The sequence below is a fragment of the Plasmodium knowlesi genome, assembly GCF_000006355.2.
Source record: "Plasmodium knowlesi strain H genome assembly, chromosome: 12".
In the NCBI taxonomy this organism is placed as follows: domain Eukaryota; phylum Apicomplexa; class Aconoidasida; order Haemosporida; family Plasmodiidae; genus Plasmodium; species Plasmodium knowlesi.
Window position 1 is genome coordinate 1023464 of NC_011913.2, and position 16669 is coordinate 1040132.

Genomic DNA, 16669 nt, shown 5'->3' on the forward strand with positions numbered 1-16669 from the left:
GTGTGGTTGGTGCGTATATGCAATCCAGTTTTACGCGCATAATATGGCCCATTTTTAAACCTTACATGATTATAAAAACAAAATATATTTACACACTTTTTTCTAATTTTGCGACATCACTACATTTTTTTTTTTTTTTTTTTTTTTTTTTTCGTATTTACAGTGATGTTTTTTTAAAATTTTATAAAAGTGAGCTGACACACTTTGTCGGTAATTTATCTTCTGGCCCTACGGTTTAGCAGTGTGATTCCCACTGGGCATAGGTGCATCGTTCATATGGTCCATTATGGGAAGAATGGCATTGCCCCACTACTGATGATAATCGCTCGGGCCGTACTCTCCTATATGCACACATTCCCTTTTCGTACTAAATCATTTTTTCCTCTTTCGTACTAAAACAACCACTTTGTTCCCTTTTCGTACTAAACCATTTTTTCCTCTTTCGTATTTACTGAAAAACGGTTCGAAAATAATTTCCGAGTGCCATCTTACACTATTTTATAGGAGTTTTAAAAGCATGTCCTTCATCAGAAAACCTCCGTCGTTGGAGGAATTTTTTAAATCATACTTTTTGGGGTAATTTTGATGAGCGTCTTTTTTTTTTTTCTTCTTCACAATACGCGGGCTAATATAGAAAATTATCATTTTTCTGTACATGTCCTGTGTTTTATGTGCGATGCGGATGCGCAAAACAGATTCTTACTATTATTTACACTAACTCTCAGCTTAAGTGGCAGTTATGCCTTTTCTTTATCTCTCACTTTTTTTTTTTTTTTGTTATTTTATGTGTACCAGTACATCCTTTCGGAGTCATTTTTTTTTTTTTTTTTTTTTTTTTTTTTTTTTTTTTTTCACAAAATTATATACACTTTCTACTTTTTTTAGGGCATAAAATTATCCCGCGCGAGAGAAAATATTTTCCCCTGCGCGTCGCCGCCCGAGAATATGCAAAACTTTTTTTTAACGTCATGAAATACACGAATGTGCTTTACACGTTGGCATAGGTCCATTTTTCTCCGACAGTACGTGTGGGTAATGTATTCAACTCTATGCATTTTTACATTTATCGCTTTTTAAGGCTTTTCATCGCTTTTTAAGGCTTTTTATCGCTTTTTAAGGCTTTTTAAGGCTTTTTAAGATCCATGAGTTATTGGTACTAACGAAAAAAAATTCTCCCCTTCCCGTGTGAAATCTCCGCCCCGTTTTTTCTCACCCTTTGAATGCACATCTAGCATCACTGGCATTTGTGGCAAATATACCACGTAGGCACATGCACAGGTAGAGCAATATTTTTTTGTCTAGGAATGCCTTTCAGTGGGCATGTTTCTGTGTGCACTTTGAGGGAGTTCTCATCACCATTCTGATGATTCCTTTTAGGGTAGTTATTATCACTAGTTGGATGGAAGTTTTGTCAATGGTCACTATACTTGGCGTGTGTTGAAGCCCCCCCTTCATGAGCATGTCGCTCTTTACCGTTCCTTAAAGAACTAGACCTTTAATTACCTCTTCTTACCCCTTTTCCCACCGACCCCACCGCAGACACAATGCTAACAACGTTTAACATAATCTGGAAAAGGGAGCAGGCAGAAAACGTGAATAATGAAAAGCAGTGCAAAACCGTGAGCGAGTCATTAGGAGGGAATGCAGAAAGTAGTGAAAGCCCATCGTCGTCCATATCCGAATTTGATCAACTGGTGAACGACGTGGAGGATCTGTTAGAAGAGCAACAAATTAACGAAACGGAAAAATTATACAAAATATCGAAATGTCCAAATGAAAAATTCAACAAAAAAAATAAGTTAAGTATCACGGATTTATCAGCCCAACTATGGTGCGAACAACAATTGGAATTAATCTTAACAACCGGAAAAAAAAGAGAAACAGAAGCAATGAGATTAGGTATAGAAAGACATGAAGTGTTAGAAAAAGCGGATCATCTCATAATTGATGTGGAAGTGAATACGAGAGAAGAATCTTTAGGATACCGTCTACTGAACACGATTATCCTGTTGGAACAATTATATGAATATAAGAAGGCAAGAGAAGTGTGGGTTTTTGGGGTCATTAGAGGCTACGTATTAAGAGGCATAATTGACGAGCTAAGAATAGAATACGATCATGTTTCTAGGAGGGAATATTTAATAATTTCTGATACCAAAACGAGGAAGGAAAAAAGAGAGCCAAGCTTTGCTCAGAAGAAATCCTCCGCTATACAGGTACAGACATATTGTCTACTGTTGCAACATTTAAAAAGTGGAAAGGCTGACTTTAAAAAATTGTTTGAAATATACGAATGTGATCCAACGTTTGAATTTACCGCTATTGATTTGATAAAATATAAAAACTTGGAAAACCTATGCAAAGTAGTCAATTGTCTCTTTGTTAGACTTCCAAAAATTAAAGAAGAAATGGAAATTGTGTACGAACACCAAGGGGTTGAGTTTTCTCGAAACCACATTCCTTATTTTTACCACTCCACTTTGTTCACTATTAACATTTTGTTGGATTACTGGGATGGCAAGCGCTCTAGCGACGTGGTGGAGAACTCCGACAAGTGGAAATGCAAGTTTTGCGACTTCGTCAGGAACTGCGTCAGGTGCCCTCTGGACGGGTAACTCCTCAACTCTCACAGCAGTTGACACCGTATTTGGTCTCTTATTTAGGGAAGGCCTCTCGTAAGCCTATCCCCCCTTTTCCTGCGAATCGCTCGGAATGACACTCACTCTGTTCGCTTTCGCGTCTACTTCTCCGCCCAACACGAGTTCGTTTTTGCACACGCATACATGCGACACATCCCTGTCAAATTGCAGCCCACTCAAGCAACAATCGTGTTTTTGTTTCATCTTTTACAAAAAAAAAAAAAAAAACTTTTTAATTTAAAATTTTTTTTTTAATGTTTAAGAAATATACCAAAAAAAAAAGAAAGGGGGGGGTATCCGCTTCATTCACATATTTGAAATGTTTAATTTTCGCAAATTTATGTGCACGTGATGAAGCAATCGTGGTGTGTAGGACAACACCCCTTATACAAAACAAATCATAAATAAGGCAAAAAAAAAAAAAAAAAAAAAAAAAAAAAGGACCAACGAAAACAAAAATGATGGCCAGTGGCGCCACGCTTAAAAGTGCCTCCTCCGTTGGCGCTTGCTCGCCTTAGGAGTTGGTCTTTTCTTCTCACAGGGATGGTTTTCCCCGGCGTGTTTCACCCCACAAGTGCCAAACTTACAAATACGATGATACGCCTTGAAAAATTGCTTCACAGAGGATATGACAATTTTCTTAAAAAGGTGATCATCCAACTTTGTCAAAAAATAATATGGAAAAATAAAATACTGCACATAATTTTTAAAACACTGATGATGAAAATATGTGAAGTTTGTGTACAAATAATTCCTGGACGGGAAATAAATATGAGTAAAACTATCCTTTTTTTCATTATCGTCATTTATATAACAATTTGTCATGTGTGTAAAAATATGTTTATCCATTTTTTTACCACTGTAGATATTTTCCAACACTGAATTGGTGACTTGTTGTGTAGCATTTTCAAAATAATTAACAAAATCATCAATTTCGTCATTTGCATATTCATGGTTAATATCATATTGAGAGACATTATTAACGTTAACATTGCTCCTGTTTTTATTTTCTTTTTGTATATCCTGGAGAATGCTTACAGTTTCGTACGGAATGCAGAAACTTTTAAATAAATTATTGTAATGGTGAATGTGATCATCTTTTTTTTTTTTTTTTTTTCCCCTCCTGATATTTTTTATTTGGCAATTATATTTTAAAGCTGACTCTATGATGGTTCTTTTCAGTACACAATTTTCACCAATTATTTTTTTTACATTTTCCAGCAGATCATTCATGTGCAAAGAACTGTGAACCTTTTTGTGCTTTCCCCCAAGGTGGTTATCACATGTGGTATTTTTTTCTTCCTCCTGTTGGCTTACTCCGTTGCCCGAACATGTATCTCCATTTTGCATTTTTTGAAAAAAAATTTCTGCTTCTCTAATTCCGTTATCCAATATGTCAAAACTTGGATCATTATAAATGCATTTATCGCTGAGTTCGTCAATCTTCTTGGCATTGAAATTGAAGTTGTACGTGTTCGTTGGGTCCTTATCCTCCTCATTTTCGAGCAGATTATTCAAGTCCACAGCGACAGTATCCGTATAGTATAAGTCATTGTATTCATATGAATAATCGAAGTGAAGTTTTTCTTTACACAGAAAACATTCATTCGGTTGATAATTATTTGTGTCGAATATAGGCATTTTCTGTGTAAAATTATTTTGTATATAACTATATAGTTTCTCTTCTATATCGTTCAAGTTTACGTGCTTATTCAACTGATGGCTCATTTCCAAATAGTTACTCCTCAGATAGAAGAGAAACGTCTCCTTCAAGGCCTTGGTTTGTGCAAAGTACTTCTCGTCAAACATGTACAGGAAGGAACGCATTATCATCTGTTCTACATCGTCCTCGTGTTCACATCCTACGTTATGTCTGCTATAGGGGTAGACCGAAAAATCGTCCATAGAGTAGTCTATCTTTTCCAATCTCTTCGTGTTTCCTCCTTCCCTGATATCTTTGGAAAGGTGAACTTTATTACTGAGTCCATCTATTTGTTTGGACTTTCCCTCGACGGGTTCTTCCCCCAACTCCTCACTGATTTTTATGCTGATGTCCTGAAGAGGGGCTCCTCCCCAATTGGCCTTCTCCATTTGGAACTCTCCTCGCATTGTATCCGCCTTCCCATCTAACGCGTGATCGAAAAAAAACCCTTGTTCGTATTTACGTCGGTTGGTAGTTTCACCCCGTTTACCATCCCGACCGCCAATCATAGACAAGGAAAAAAAAACGTTCATCGGAACAAGCTGTTTACTTAGGTAGAACTCTCCTCTTGTGCACAAATTCCACACGTTACTGTGTACAGCTAGTTTGTCCACAAACGAAGCATCTTCCGGGGAGTACTTGTTCATAAAAAGATTGCCCATTCCTTTGGCGACTGCCAAATTGGGAAATGAGTTAGTACTAGTTACCTGATGCCCATACATTTCAGTAACGGGTCTGACTAAAAAATTCCTTATGCTCCTACGCGGTATCCAGGAGGGGAAAACATAATTGCGAATATCTTTTATCTCTAAGCATTTTAAAATGTTTTTAAACATGATTTCTCCATCGATGTAATTTATATGAACATTGTTATCATCACTCACGGTGTAATAATTGCACAGACTCACATCATGCGTATTTTGATTTCCATAAATAAAATTAAAAAAATTTATCTCTCCGTCATTGTCGCTGTCATTGTTATTGTTGTTCTTGTTGTCGTTGTCATTATCTGAGGAAGAATCATCATCATCATCATTTTCTACATTTTGCAATTTCTTTTTTTTTTTCTCATTTTTTTTATTCTGTCCTTGGTTGTTTCCCTTTGCCCAAAAGAAGTTATCCATTTCGTTGGACCCTTTTCCAAAATGGAATACATCTTGTACGTTTTGGTCGAACGGGGCGTCTTCTCCTTCCTTCAACTTTTCCCCCGCAGAGGATATATAAAAAGCGAGCGTTTCAGGGGGGGGTTCTCTTTTACTGTGCGCAAGGCTGTTTGCCTTCCCCGCATGGTACACCATGTTGAAATCTCCTCCAGTGGCATTTCCAACATCACCAACTCCCTCATCATCCATCAAACCGATTGTACGGGACGCAAAATTCGCTCCGTAATTCGTTCCGTCATTCTCCCTCTTGGCACTCTTCGAAAGAGCAGAATCATTCACACCTTCGTAATTCCTCTTCTCCACATGGATGGTCGTCTTTCGGTCCGCCTCCCACTTGGCATTATAATTAAATGAGTTACAATTTTTCGTAACTATATTTTCATACACATCCTCAAAAATGGAATATTCCTTACAGATAAAGAACTCAATAGATATACTCATGTGATCCAAATATATAATTTTTTTTCTGTTCCTATTGGCCCCTGGTTTTTCTATCCCACCGCTGGTGTAGTATTTATTCTTCTCGTAATGATTTTCCAAATGGTTTAGCTTCTCTACACTTGAACTGAATCGTAATCCGCACATGAAGCATTGAAAACTCTTTTCCTTAAAATAGCTTCTAAAGATTTCTTTTAGCGAATGTGAATTTACTTGAAATTCATCAATGTTCGCTAGTACTTCTAAGTTCTTTTCTTCCTTTTCATTTTCTTTCTGTTCATTTTGCAGCTGCGTAACTAAGGACACTAAGAGCAGAATGTCATAGGGGGATAGATCATCGATGTACAATATTTGGTTCGAGACGCTATTAAGTATTCTTTTTCCGAAGGCGGGAATTCTATTCCTTCCTTCAGGACCATTTCCAAACTTTTCCTCACCCCCCATGTGGTAATTATCAATGCTGTCATCACGCCTAACATTAACATTAACATTAGCGTTCACGTTAGCGTTAGCGGTGCGAATGCTTTTCCCCCCTTGGGGGCATATGATCAAGCTACTTCTTGTCCAATCTACATTTTTTCCCCCCGCGGATACTCCATGCGCTTCCATTTCACCCACCCCCTTTTTCCTTATGAGCGCACCCCCGGAGACATTCACTCCACTTTTGGCAAAATTGTATAACCCATTATTACTACACTTCTCCGCAGAATTCTCAAAGAATATGTTTCTATCGATTATTTCATTGCATTGAATGGTACAAAATTTTCTGTTCACGTACAAAATATCATGCTCGTTGGTTAAATTATCACTGAAGAGAAAATTATAAATACTTCTTAACTCCTTTACATGATTGATATACTTGTCCATGTCCTTAAAGTGGTCTATGCAGATGTCATTTTCACTTAACCTTTGCTTTTTCAGAAATTCAAAATTATCATATAGTGATATTTTAGCTCGCTTCTTCACATGACCGACATTGTCCCTACTGAGGTACTCTTCCCCCAGAGCATTTCTCTTATGTGCCACGAAGAAGTTACTATAGGGGATGATATTTATGTTGCTATTTTTTGCGTACTTGTTTAATATTTCTTCGTCCATTTTGTACAACCGTGGGGGGGGTGATTAAGAAGGAGAAGAATAGAGAGAGGGTGACAAGCGAATGGGAATTTCCACGCAGGCATCCTTACACAGGTATCCTTACACGGGCATCCTTACACGCGCATCCTTATACGGGTATCCTTACACGGGTATCCTTACACGGGTATCCTTACACGGGCATCCTTATACGGGTAAATAGTTCGCTTGTGATTCTGTTTTCCCTCTTCAGCTCCACGACTCAGTGTATGATTTAATCCCCTACTACATTCATCCCCTTCTGCCTATATAATAACGCAGGCAAACGGGCAAATATTCTCCTTGAAAACTGCCCCCCACCCATTTGAAAACAATGTGGCTGACTACGTGGGCGCAGATTGAAAGCGATTATTGCAAAGGAGAGAGGTGAAGGATTTCCTCGACAGCATAAGTTCATGCAGTGTTATATTTATAATATTATGTACACCTCCCCATACGAGTATACAATATGCTTGCCAAGAAAAAAAAAAAAAAAATTGATACGCAAAAAAAAAAAAAAAAAAAAAAAGATAGATCCTAAAAAAAAAAAAACGTCATTTTGTTTTAGATATTTTGCCTAGTCGCTTTATCACATATCATAATGGCAAAATGGGGAAATATAGCGAAAAAGTGGCTCCTCTTCAATAATGCGAGGAGATAACTTCAACCTGTATATTTATCACGCAAATTGAAGTTTCCCTTGGCAAAAAAAAAAAAAAAAAAAAAAAAAAATGTTAGTTGAGAATGTATGCACTTGAAGAAATATTCCTTTTTTTTTTTTTCCGTACGATTATTCTGTTGCAAAATTAACGGCAAATTTTTTGTACATTTCGTATGTGTAAAAAAAAACAGCGACTCCAAAAAAAAAATTAAAAAGTTTAAGAATTACACAAATTCTCGGAAGAAGAATGTTTAAAAAAAGGGGGAGAATGTATCGAATGCGGAATTTAAAAAAGGAGGCAAACGAGTTAATAAACTTCAAAAGAAAAAAATAGTAGGTAAAAGACTAATTTGCCTCAAAATGAGCGCCACAGAAATGCTACAGTTGCAGGAAGACCTGTGCGCGCGAACTACCAATCGACAAATAACTCGATGCTACGTTTTTCCCGTTGGGTTTTCCCCAAAGGAACGATACGTGTGCACACGAAATCATTGCATCAGGACAAAACAAATTTGCGTGTCGCGGTTCACAAGGAGTTCAAATGGTGAGGGAGATGAAGATGGAGAAGAATAAGACCTGCTCGAGGACCGTGGTGGAGAAGAGAATTTACGCGGAGTTTTCATTCCCCGTGAATGCGATGGTGCTAACTGAGCTTCTTTATCGTACCTGCAGGGGGTGGAAAAAAAGAGTAGGCAACATATTTATCGCCTCGAAGGCTTCTACTTTGTCGGTTCTCTGTAGTGTCCCTCTTCGTGAGAGCATTTCTACTTCTTACAATTGCACCCCCGACGACACAACAAAGTTGTGCTCTACGTAAATGAGCCCATTTCTCTATAGACTCTCCCTCCCCATCCAGTACCGTTGCGCAGAATGGCATATTCCTCCCTGTTAGGTAGAATCTCCTTCCTTCGCCCATCGCAGAATAAAATTTGTGTGTGTCCATCGGTATATTTGCAGTCTATTTGGCCATTAGGAAATCTACCAAAAAAAAAAAAAAAAAAAAAAAAAAAAAGGGGGGAAAAAGAAGGGAAGCTATTTCTGTGCTGATTCGTAATTTAATCGAAGAGTACACTTAAATGGAGATAATGAATATGCCCCTTCTCTTCTTACTTATTCAGTTGGCACTTATTCGGTATGTTCACTTGGTATATGCCTTTGTTTACAAAGCGGAATAGCTAAGGGAAAAGGAGACAGTGTGCATATAGGAGGGGGGGAAATACGCGGTAATTTTTTTGAGCCTACTTGTGAAGTGTGTACGAATCGCACAACTATCTATACGCTATATCCACGCGAGGAAAAGCCTCCATGTGGCGATTTTTTCGCACGTGGGAACTCATTCTTCCTTCCTTACCGTGTACGAATTTGGCAACTGTGCACGATAATCCTTACTGGGGTACAAATAAATAGTCAAATTGTTGGGATCCACAATTTTTTTGTTTCTGTTTTTCTCAATAATTCGTAAGCCATCTTCAAATAACGTTTCCACCTTTCCATCAACAAATGCTTGTCTATATTTCATCTTCTTCGTGGAGGAGAATATCGATTCTATCACATTTTCGCAGGTGTTAAATAATTCGTCAAAATTGAAATTTATTATGAAGTCCCAGTTTTTGCCAAAAGGATTTAAGTGGTTAATGCTACCGTTGCCTTCGTTGTTGTTTCGTTTAATGGTGTTGTTTAGTTTAATGGTGTTGTTTCGTTTAATGGTGTTGTTCCTTTTCAGTTCACCAGTGGGTGTGTTTAAAGAGGATGGTTCTCCCATCCCATAACGCCTATGCGCTGTGTTATCCGTAGTGGGGATATTTCTACTTGTGCCATCTTTTGATCCATTATTTGGTATGGTCTCCTTTCCATTTCTTTCTACCATGGATGCCTTATCACCCTTCGAATGAATTCCCAACTCGTTTGTCAACCTGTGAAAAATGGAGATGCAAAAATTGCGGTTTGTTTTAATTATCACAAGGGGAGGATACTTTATTTGGGGTAAATATCCTCCCCGACAGTTATCTCTTAAGAAATTTTGTCCACATCCCCATGGATGAGGCATACCTTTCCGCTGAATCGCCCATTGGTGTATCGCCATGAACTCTTCCCAGTGGGAACCCTTCATTTCGTTCCTTTTCATCTCTCCCATTTTGATTATCCTGCTTGGTGTAGTTCGTTAGCAAGGAGGCCTTCCTGAGCTGTTCGTGTGGGTCCCCTTTCTCTTCCTCTTCCTTTGTAAATCCACTATTGTAAGATAATTTGTCATTTATTTTGCTTGACTGGTCGAAAAAATATTTTCTAAAAATTTTATCATGTTCATTGGTAGTATGGCTAATGCTGTCTTCCTCGTTGTATACCTTGTCCCTCTTTTCGGCATTTCTATTTTTCTGTATTAGGAGTTTCATCTTTTCTAAATTTTTATCTATAGACGCATCATCCTTTACAACGCTATGCCTAATCTTCATGTCATTCTTCTGCACAAATAAATCGTTAAGCTTAATTTTGTTTTTCCCCTTTACCTCTTTGGAAGGCACTACAGAGGGGCCCCTTTCCCGTAGTGCATTTGTGTGATATATTTTGTCATCGCTTCTGGTGGGTTGATATAATGAATCCGATTCGCTTTCCGCTATGCCACTTTCTACCATGCCACTTTCTACCATGCCACTTTCTACCATGCCACTTTCCACCATACCACTTTTTCCCCTTCCACTTTCCCCCTTTGTATTACTCTTCACCGTGGTGGAACTTCCTGAGGAGTGCGAAAAATGAGGCAATCTTTTTCCATCGGCATTTTTTACCATCTTCTCCTGAATCACATTCGTCGCTAACTTCATGATAGTTTTCTGTTGGTAATTTTCTAGCTTACTTCTATATTCGTCGGAAATTTTTAACTCCGTTTTGAGTTTTTCATTTTCAATTTTTAAATTTTCGATCTCCTTTCTCAATTTCTCAACACTTATTTTGTGCTGTTTCTTTTCCGTTGTCAGCTTTTCTTCCAGTTCTTTTATTTTATTTTTGAACATTGCTACTTCGTTGGTTAGTTTTCTTTTGCTCATTATGATGCTCCTCTGCTTGTCTACTTCACTTTCTATTCTTTTTTTTTCTTTGTTCCACTTTTTTCTTTCCTCTTCTAAATTTTTTATCATTTTTTTTTTCTCCTCTTCCATTTTGTTTCTCATTTCTTCTCTCTCAAGTTCTATTTCTGCACTTTTAGCAATGAGCTCATATTCTAATTTCTTAACTTTATCTTGTTCCACTTCTAGTTTGTTTATTTGGTTGTTCAGTTCCTTTCCTAACATGTTCAGTTGATCACTTTTGCTTTGTTCAGTAAGCTCCTCATAATTAAGCGTAACATCTTTTTTCTTATTACCTTTATCGATAGATCGGAGCCTTCTTTCCGTAATACCTTCCTCTGCTTCTCCTTTCTTTTTCTTCTTCTCTTTTTTGTACCTATCCTTTAGAATCGCTACGATTCCTTTCTTCTTTGTGCTCCCTTTTTTGTCGGTTGCCTTATCCGTGTCGTCCCACGATTCTTCATCATTCAAGTCGACGCAGATATCCGTACTGTCATTGCTGTTGCATGGGTCAGTGGTATTTTTCCTTCCCTTAGTTCTTTTCTTATCGACAAAAAGGGAATTGCTATCTGAGGTACTATGAACAGAACCTTCCCTTATGCTTAACTCGTTTGAAGAATACACACGATTAATCTTTTTAGGTGAAGATAAACTGTTCGATGTTTTCCCGCTATGACCGCTATTGATGCGTCTTTTTTGAAAACCCTCAAGGTTGGTGCCTTCTTGAGGGTTCTTCTCTTCCTTTTTCCATCTTCCCTCTTTTTTCTTATTTCCGTTTTTTAGTTTCAAATTTTTTGTCATAATTCCTGAAGTACCGTCACGGTCTTTTCTTGTGGGGATTATTTTCCTAGCTGCTTTATTCTCAGTACGCTCGGTGCGTTTATCCCTCACGGAAAAGGTGCGATTACCTGTTTTATTGACTCCTTCAGGTTTGCTTTCACCGTGGGAGCAGTAACCCTTCACGCTGCTCTTCGAATTCACCTCCAACGAATCGGCGTTAACGTCATTGTCACTACTTCGCAAAACAACTCTTCTTATTTTTTTAGCACTGTCATTAAGCTTACTTAAACTTAATTTGCTACTCGCTTTGGAGAGTTTATAGTCGTGGGAGCTGTGTAAAGATTCCTCTCGGTTAAAGTTGCTACTGCTCATGCTGATGTCATAACCCTTCTTTTCCCCCCAAGAGGCATCACTTCGTTTAATATCGTTCCCAGAGTGCACATTGTCTACGCTAGCGTGCGAGTCTCTACTTTGGAACGAAAATTTTCCGACACCTTTTTGGCTTCTATTACTATAAAGTGAGTTCATTTCTTCTGGAAAATCACCATTTGAGAGACCCACTGCGTTTTCCCCATTCCCTCCTGATGCATTACCACCCCTTTTGAAATAACCCATGTCTTTACTACCCCCTTCCGATTCTCCTATTCCCATTTGCTCCTTAAAGAAGGAAGAGGAGGGGCTATCCGTCTGAACGTCTAACTTCCCCTCATAGTCTCCAGTCCGACTCTTCATGACAGAGCAACCTCTACTCCTGTTACTATGATACATGTGACTAGCTTTTCCATTCGGGGAAGCTACTTTGTTGTCCTCACATATGCTATACCCACTATGGAGAAACACTGCGTTCCTCTGTGGACTACTATCCAATTCGTTGGAAAAATTGATGTCATCTCCATTGGCGTAGTCGCTATAGCGACCATGGTTGAGGCAATCTAGGCCATTCCCGTAACTTTCCGTACCGTTGCTATTTATTCCTTGCCACATTTCCATGGATGATTTATCCATATGGAATAAATTCCCGGAGTGACCTTCTGCATTATCTGATTCGTTGTTACTGCTAGTGAATTCTAATTTATCCAAATATCCTATGTCGTTATTTTCTTTGAAAAAATTATCATCATATGGGTGACTGCTGTCCTTATCACCGTTCGGGCCTTTTTCCAACTCTTCGTAAATGTCTTTAAATAAAAATAGTTCCTGATCTGTTTTTCTGCTTTCTCCTATTTTGTCACTGATGTGGTCATCCGCTTGGTCTCCGGAGTGATGGTCATACGTTTGGCCCCTAGAATGGTAATCATCCATTTGGTCGACTGATAGACCTAACCCACCTCCTGGGCCATTTCCCTGGGGAGATTCCCCCTCGCTTAGTCTGCCAAAATTTAAATCCAGTTCCTCCTTCTCATCCTTGGAAGTTTCTAACTCATTGATTAAATTAAAATCGCTCCTATTTAGTTGCTCTTCTTGCACATTACTCATTTTAGTATTATCATGTGTGCAGAAAAATATACTTTGTTTTGACTCTTCTTTACTTAATTTTTTTTTTATATTTTTTTCCAGGCTCTGTGTATATTCTAGTTCCTCGAATGTGTCGTTTGTCCAGTTCTCCTCATACACATCGTAATAGTCGTCGAACTCTTCATTGCGTTTTTTCATTTTATTTTCCCCATGTGTTTCTTCATTGCGCTTTTTCATTTTACTTTAACCGTGCGTTTATTTGTAGATTCCATGAGGATGTGTGTATGTGTGTGTGTGGGGGGTGCAGTCTAGAGCATACACGCATATGCAGCTAGAAACATATTGGTATACATGTGTACATATTGGGTAGTGTACAACTTTAACAAGTCGGCAAAGGGGGGTAGAAGAATATACCCTACCTTGCCCTTTTTCCCTTAACCTTTTTTTTTTTTCGTACCCTTAGACCCTTTTAAACAAATGCTTTAAGGTCAGGCACATTTTTATGCCTAGCACAGTTTTGGAAATGTCACCTTAAATTTATTGTTTACACTTGAGTTCTGTTTGTACGTTAGTTTGTTTTTCATACTTTGTTTGGCTAGCTTTTTCTTCTTTTCCTTTTCGCCTTCCTTTTTTTTTTTTTTTTTTTTTTTTTTTTTTATTAGGTAGTTAATACGTAACAAAATATTCATTCAGTAATGGTAATGTTTGGCTTTCCTCTTTTCCTGGAAGAGACAAAATTAAAGTGAGCATGAAAAATGTCTTGCAAAAATAGTAGAATGCTAATTTGGATATGTATGATCCTTGAGAAGGAGATTTAACCCCGTTTTGAACATTTCTGGGTCATATGTCTTTTTCCCTTGTGTTATCACTGCGGACGGGGGGTTAACAAATTTGAGATTACATATTCATAAATTGGGAAATACCCCTACGGCATGGAAAAATAAATAAAATAAATAAATAGGAAAATAAGCAAGAAAATGACAAAAAGAAAAAATGTGCATATGTTTAAGAACGCATTAATTCACTTTAATCAGTGAACACAGCGCAAAAAATTGAAAATAAAAAAATGTATGCCCTTTTTCCACGTGCCCAAGAGAGTGCATACCGCGAATATAATAAATGCAGCAGAGGGATCAACTACATTGTTGTTACGTAAAGAAAGAAAAAAAAAATATATATATTTATTTTTATCGAATTGTTTCTGTTCCATTTTATTGTTAACGTAAAGGCATTTCGAAGGAATGAATATAAAATAAATCTGTTGACAGAATAAAAAATAATTAGCATGCTATCCTCTGTATATTTTTAACCTTTGAAATGGAAAAGTATCCCACACGTTGTTGTTTCATATTACTTGGGAGCTTTACGTAAGAAAGAAAGAATGAACAAGAAAATGAACGCAGTTTGAATTCCTTTACGCCTTTACAACGTTAAAAATACGCTACTGATTGTTTCTCTTTTTTTGGCATATACTTGCAATTTCCGCACATTGGAAAAAAAAAAAAAAAATGGCAGTTTTAATAAAGAACAATGAAGCGTCGCTAGTCGACATGGCTGTCCAGGATTTCATCAAACTGGGCATAGATGGAGTGTACACGACAATGAAAACGGTAGTATCCTTTGAATACATTTTTAATTTCACCTCACACATGAGAAATTTACACAAGTACTCCACGAACTTTCTGGAGTTACAAATAAATGGCCATAACAAAGAATGCGTCACGAACATTTTGCAAAATTTGACACTGGAAAATATTCGCAAAAGCACCAGCACAAGCATCAAAGCAGGATTCGAATTTATAAATACATTAAATGATGATATTAAAAAAAAATACTTCAGTGAAAATTTAAATTATATGGTTATGGTTACTATTACGTGGGATATACACACAGATAACCGCATACCTTCAAATGAGCCATTTTCCATTCTATGCTACATAAAATGCTTACCAAAACATAGCAACAATGTACAGATAGATATCATGTGTGGCGAAAGGAAGACACCAAATATAAAATATTCAAATGTCTTTGATGTGCGAAATAAAATGCTAAAATTGAAGAGCGAAGATAGCCACGAGGTTGTTTTATATAACGAGAAGGAAGAAATTACAGAGGGATTGACTTGTAATTTTTTCTGTTTTTTTAATGATACTCTATATACCGCAAAAGACGAACTTGTTCTCAAGGGTACCATGCGAGAGCAAATAATACAAATATGCGAAGAGGTGGGCATAACATTAAAAAAGGAAAGTATCAACATAAGTGACATTGGACGCTTTGAATTCTGCTTCATTTGCTCCACAACTAGAAACATTTTGCCTGTTAAAAAAATTATTCTTTGTTCGGAAAATAAAAGAGAGTTTGAAAAGGATGTACATCATCCCGTTTTGATTAAGTTACAAGAAAAGCTACGCGAAGCAGTGGAAAAGAAGAAGGAAAAATATGAAGTGTACGTTAGTGAAGCACAAGATGTGTAAGGTATGTGTGTCAAATGGGATAGATTAGATGAGCCTCGCACGCATGCTTATTCTGTGCATATTTTTTACGTATGCAGGAATTGTGTTATTTGTGAATACAATTTTTTTTTTTTTTCCTGCAAATATTCGCCGCTTTCTCTTGAATATATATGGTTTTTTCCCCTCCCCCTTTCGTGATGTTACGCCCCTTTTTGGCCACGTTGGAAACATGGCTTCCCCTTTATGAATTAAAGATTTAGTACACATTTTTTCTCCTTGTTCGTGGTTCGCCGTGCGCGGGTTCGCTTATGAATTTTTTTTTATCATTCTGATAGGCACCTGCGTTGATTTGATTTTTCCACAGCAGTTCGCTTCGACACGTGGGCGCTGCATATTTCATCGTGCTCATTTTGCGCAGTTTATTGTTTTTTTTTTTTTTTTTTTTTTTTTTTTATACCTTGGATTCATGTACATGTGACACAAACTCGTTTGACGAAAAAAAAAAAAAAAAAAAAAAAAAAAAAGAGCGAACTTGACAAATCGCTATGACCTTTCCTGTGACCATCTTTACATTTTTTTACGGAAATAAGCCAAGAAAACATATGCCTTAAACAAAAAAAGCTCTGAAAAGGGGACATGGTGAAATTGTGCGAGATGTGAGATTATCTTATTACTATTTTTTTAAATGCCTTATTTCTACTTTTAGCAGCTAAAAAAAAAGGTGTGGCACAACACAAAAATGTTTCTCTTCTTTAATACTTCCCAAGTGTACAATAGTTGCTCTTTCACTTTGATCTTTCCGAAGAATCGAAACATACGTGACAAGTTTTCGTTTGCAAAAGCGTTATGTGTCTGTGATTTTGTACGCATATGTGTGATTAAATTTGCATGTGTAAATATATGCAATATTTAAGTTTTTTTCTTTTTTTCTTTTTTTTTCCATATATAATACACAAAATGATTTTTCTCTAGCGTGCACACAAAAGGAATAAAAATTATTTTGGCCGACTTTGCCAATTTTGGAAGATCCCAATTCGTTAAATTGACTTTGTCGATGTTTGTGAATACACAGTTTAAGTTCATCCAATTGAGATTATGCATTTTCGAAGGTAAAACAGATTTTATCTCACATGTGTAAAGTATTTGTAAATAAATATATATACGCATATATGTTAGTATTTTTGTAAGTAACATCCCCCCCTC

At 37.1% G+C, this 16669-nt stretch overlaps 4 protein-coding genes across 4 annotated transcripts; 2 read left to right on the forward strand and 2 right to left on the reverse strand.

Moving 5' to 3' along the window:
* Positions 1–1544: 1544 nt before the first annotated feature.
* PKNH_1223100 (uncharacterized protein) lies at positions 1545–2615 on the forward strand (the record flags this gene model as incomplete). Its single annotated transcript, XM_002260248.1, has 1 exon — positions 1545–2615. The coding sequence occupies one exon, from the start codon at positions 1545–1547 to the stop codon at positions 2613–2615; it is 1071 nt and encodes a 356-aa protein (XP_002260284.1).
* A 504-nt stretch (positions 2616–3119) lies between these two features.
* On the reverse strand, positions 3120–7040 carry PKNH_1223200 (zinc finger protein, putative; the record flags this gene model as incomplete). Its single annotated transcript, XM_002260249.1, has 1 exon — positions 3120–7040. The coding sequence occupies one exon, from the start codon at positions 7038–7040 to the stop codon at positions 3120–3122; it is 3921 nt and encodes a 1306-aa protein (XP_002260285.1).
* Positions 7041–8359: 1319 nt separating this feature from the next.
* On the reverse strand, positions 8360–13247 carry PKNH_1223300 (spindle assembly abnormal protein 4, putative; the record flags this gene model as incomplete). The annotated part of the gene is made up of 5 exons (XM_002260250.1): positions 8360–8382; positions 8576–8694; positions 8827–8891; positions 9068–9629; positions 9766–13247. 5 exons carry the CDS (start codon positions 13245–13247, stop codon positions 8360–8362), a joined length of 4251 nt encoding a protein of 1416 aa, XP_002260286.1.
* A 1271-nt stretch (positions 13248–14518) lies between these two features.
* On the forward strand, positions 14519–15487 carry PKNH_1223400 (aminodeoxychorismate lyase, putative; the record flags this gene model as incomplete). Its single annotated transcript, XM_002260251.1, has 1 exon — positions 14519–15487. One exon carries the CDS (start codon positions 14519–14521, stop codon positions 15485–15487), a length of 969 nt encoding a protein of 322 aa, XP_002260287.1.
* Positions 15488–16669: the final 1182 nt, after the last annotated feature.